Genomic DNA, 4,627 nt, shown 5'->3' on the forward strand with positions numbered 1-4,627 from the left:
GGGGGGGGGGGGGGGGGGGGGGGTGGGGGGGGGGGGGGGGGGGTCAGGTGTGCAAACTCAAACTGGATGGATTATTTACAAGCATGGACAAATGCAGTGGGGAAAGAAATGTTTTTAAGCGACAGACCGGACTGATATTTTAAACGTCTGCTCTGTTCTGAAATCATGCGACGAGGTGGAGCACATTAACCAAAACACAGCGGTTCTCAAACTGTGGAGCGTGTCCCTAAAAAAGGTCCACGGTCTCCCAACAGAGGGGCACATTTGACCACTTTGCAGTTCCTAAAAATTAAGTTTCCGTCCATCTTTTCTAAAACGGTGAAACTGCAGCTTTTTATCTTGTGATAATTTAAAGATCTTAGAACTTTGGTTTCTGTGCAAACACCAGATTTTACGTTTATGGTTCAAAACGTGACGTTTTATTTCTGTTGAATATGCACAGGCTGCTGGAACAGACTTATTGTTCTAGCAACGTGAATGAAACAATCTGGACATGAAAACTATGGTAGATTGCGTGTAATATTTAATAATCTACCAGGATAAGAATAAAAATTATGTATTTCGATTTTGTTTTCGGCTTGCTGAGCGGAAGAACGGGAAACTTTAGTTTGAAAACCGCTCCACTAACGAGTGCGAGAGGAAAGCAGAACCTCGATAACGCACCCGTGTTTGTTGGAATAATTCAAACGAGTAAAAATGTTTTGGCGTGTTAGCAGACACACACACACAACAAGCACAAAATTCTCTGTTTTTATTTTAAGGCCGTCACGTCATTAACGTCAAACGGCAACAGAAATGTTCACGTTTCTGCGACACCAATCTGGACTGTGAGCAGAATGATCTGAAACTACAAACGGCTACTGATGGGACTTAATTATTTACAAGTATTCTTATGAACTGATAAAAAAAATGACGGATAAAGCGCAACAGACTGAATTGTTCGAACCAGTAATCTGACTTTTGAGACGTAACGGGACTTAATCTCCACGGTACGGTTTTAATCAACGGGCTTTCAGCCGCGCTGCTGCAATTTTAATTTGAGGTTGCAGCAGAAGAACTGATGTCAGCTCTCGTTCTTCTTGCTGTTCAGTTTCATCACTTCATACCCGACTCCCAGGAGCAGCAGGACCAAAGTACCATAGCAACTACATCACATCTGCACTTATTCTAACACGACTGCAGCCTGAACGCTTTTACAGAGAAAAAACACCCAAATTAAACGTTGCGTCAAACAAAAAACACGGAGAATTCTCCAGAGACGGCTCCAGGCAAGACGACGTCTGCCTAAAGACTTTGGACGTCCCAAAAAAGTTTTTATACTCTACATTAGAAACACTAACTCTATAATAATTCAAAGTTTTACTGTTACACCTTCCATTAATGGAGAGACTGATGCAACAGTTTGGATTTTATTGTGTAAAATCAATAGAACAGTCTAGAGTGCGAGTATTCATGGGTTTGACGTTTAGCAAAAACTCAACCAGTGAACTAATGAAATGCTCAGAAATCAATCTGGGGATTACGTCTACAACGGATTTAACTTTCAGTCAATGCCATGGAAGACTGTCGCCACAGCTAACTCACCTTAGCAAACATAAAAATGGCAACAATTCAGTCAGCTTTTAAGATACAGTGGTCCCTCGCTATTTCACGGACTCGCTATTTCGCGGTTTTTTAACATTAGATTGTTCATGACACACAATTGTCAATTTTATTTATTACTCACGTAATTGGGACATACAGGATAAAAAGTAAAAAAAAAAAAAAAACTTCTGACAGGCGCCACCATTTTGTAGTTTTCTTTCAATAAGCTTATACTGTAACACAGGTCCAAAGAACTACACTACCCAGAAGCCAACAGTGCTTCCAGCCACCGCTTTCTGTCAAAATGGAGGGAAAGTTATGCAATGCAAATCTACGCTATTTATTAAGCTCACAGAACTGGCAGGAATGTCACAAATAATCCTGAAGCTCAATTATCCACGTGCACATCAACCTGGACGGCAGAGTTGCATTCGGGCCCCAAAAAATCAGATCCGAACAGGCCCCAGCCCGTAGCCATCATTTCCGACCTCCCCCACGATATTTTTAATTAAGCTTTGACTGCTTATATAGTTATTAACAACTGGAGGGCGTGCGCGGCTAATGGGCAGAAGATCGGAGCTGAGGGGGTGTTTGTCCTTTCATGGCTGTCAAAGCTCTTCTGCCTGCATTCTGCATTATTCAGACACGGACCCTGCTCTGACATGTCTGCTTTGAGATCTCACCCGTTTGGGTCGTCGGCCGCGCACGTCCACTGAGTGCAGCGGTTGAGAGATGGATCGCTTCCTGGAAGTACTGGTAGTCCCATCTGAAGCTTAACTGAACTTTATTTTACCTCTTTCGAGGTCGGTCAGCTCGCGGTGAAATGGCCGCGTGCGGTTGGTGATTGTATGGCAAGCCATGTTGACATATAATTGGATCTTCAGCCACATGCGTCCGCTGACACATTCAAAAGCCCAGCCCGCCCATTATTATGGCCCGGCCCAAATTCGTGTTGCGTCGGGCTAGAAATGGCAGCTGTACTGGACGGGTCAGTGGACTTCGTCACTGCAGGGTAGGTCTGCAGAACCGGAACAGAGCTGCTGTTCTGCAGCGCTGCTGAGTAAAATGTTGCAGTACTGTACAGTACATGTACGCATGTTGTTAAAATTATGTAGGTTTAAGAGTTTAGAACATTGCAAGAGTGTGGGAAGGGTTTAAAAAGCCTTAAAGTATAAACACTTCACCTATCGCAATGACTACTGGATTGGACTGAACTAAAATCTGGTGTGGCAGTAACAAGTCAACACAAATGGCCATGGGAGGCAGCTGCAAACATACAAAGAAAACAAGTGCAGTTACATTTGAGGTGCCAGCGTTTTATCAGGGAGCCGACATGATTTCGTCCAGCTGAACCATCGCTTCTCCAACGTCACGCTTCGCTAAGCAAACACCAACGTCAAGATATCACAAACTTCTGACCCCAGTCTTTGGCTCTGGACTTAAGAACCAGCAGAGAACAGAACCTGTGTACATTTTCAACAAGTGGTTTCAAGGTCGAGCCTTGCGCAAGTCCTGGGAGTAGAAAGTACTAGAAACACATTTTTTAGACAGGCTGAGCAGAGTCTTTAAAATAAGCTGGATGGTTCTTTTAAAAACCACAATAACATTTGATTAAAACAATAACAAGCCTCTGTGGTGACTTAGAAAAAGTGCTGTTTAAGTGTGGACACAGCTTTTTGGACCTGCTGATAAAGCTGTCAATGATCAGTGATGTGGAACAGGAGTTAAAGGCTCACAGGGCGGACTGAGTAATCCTGAACCAGATCAGATCATATGACCCGCTCACATGTGTGTAAACACGGAGGCCAGTTGGTACAATTTCATGTGTTGTGGGCTGAATTTCTGCTGGAAACACCTGCTTCATGAGAGGTGGGGGGCCGTTTCAGCCGCTGTCACCGCGGGGCAGACGGGGCGTGACCCCGCCAACAACAATAACTCAGCCCACGGCGGAGGAGGCCCCGAACTCCCAACAGAAACAAAAACACAACAAAACTAGCTCCCTCGTACCAGAACAAGTGGCCGCACATGCTGATGACAGCGTCCGTGGCAGTGTCCAGACAAATGTTGCACTCGAACGTGGCCCGGTCCCGTTCGCTCTCGCCGCCGCCGCCGCTGCCTCCGTCCGGCCCGTCCCGGTCCTTGCTGCTCTCTCCGGCGGGGAAGCCTCCTCTGCTGGCCGGCCCGCCGTCACTCGACGAGCGGGGATCCGTGGCGGCCATGTTTGCTGAACTGGTAGGGGAAGTAGCACACCGAGCCGAGCCAACCCACGCGGGCCCGACTCGAGCTAACGTTAGTCGTGAGTCAGAGGTACCCGCTGCCACGAAGGACCATTGGACTCACCGAGACCACCGTTCTGCTGCGAATCAACACAGCAGGTCTTCACAGTACTGACGCAGCAGCCAGGGGCGGGGCTAATATCAAACTGAAGAGGGGCGGGGTTAATAAATAAAAGAACCATGGGCGGGGTGATTGTGCAAAAGAGGCGGGGCGAAAATAGTTAAGTCAACTTTATTTATAAAGCACATTGTATGTATGTATGTATGTTTTATTTATTAATTTCATTTAATCCAAACAACAAATATAATACAATTTAAAAAAAAAGAAAAAAGATATACAATCACAGAAATAAAATGAAAGGCAGCAGAAGAAGAATGAGTTCTTATAATATCTGCCCCTTGTCCCCAAAATATATTCCAAACAAAATTACTATACAAAAGCAAGTTGAATTAATAAAAAATAAAAAAAATAATAATAAAATAAAAACTTAGCTAAAATATAAGATCAACTGTAAACAATTTTTATGAACTCACATTATACTTAATATTTAAAAAAAATTTTTTTTTTTATCATCTTCTTGAATATGTACATAGTTTTGGCATTTTTAATATCAACCTCCAGATCATTCCACAATCTAATACCCTGAGATATAGTGGATCGCATCTTCAGACTGGTGCGACACCACGGCTTCACAAACATCTCCATCACATTTTAAACAGCAGCTAAATAGATACATTAGTTTTTAAAATATTCACATTAATATATT

General features: G+C 43.9%; 1 protein-coding gene across 1 annotated transcript in view; it reads right to left on the reverse strand.

The window, feature by feature from the left end:
- The window catches only part of rnf5 (ring finger protein 5), a 6,830-nt gene extending 2,833 nt beyond the window's left edge, over window positions 1-3,997 (reverse strand). Inside the window, exon 1 of the mRNA XM_037693213.1 lies at window positions 3,592-3,997. Coding sequence (XP_037549141.1) covers window positions 3,592-3,803 — 212 coding nt within the window. The 5' untranslated portion in view covers window positions 3,804-3,997. The remainder of the gene's footprint in view (window positions 1-3,591) is intronic.
- Window positions 3,998-4,627: the final 630 nt, after the last annotated feature.

The sequence above is a fragment of the Nematolebias whitei genome, chromosome 19 (genome assembly GCF_014905685.2).
Source record: "Nematolebias whitei isolate Nwh7 chromosome 19, NemWhi1, whole genome shotgun sequence".
Lineage (NCBI taxonomy): Eukaryota > Metazoa > Chordata > Actinopteri > Cyprinodontiformes > Rivulidae > Nematolebias > Nematolebias whitei.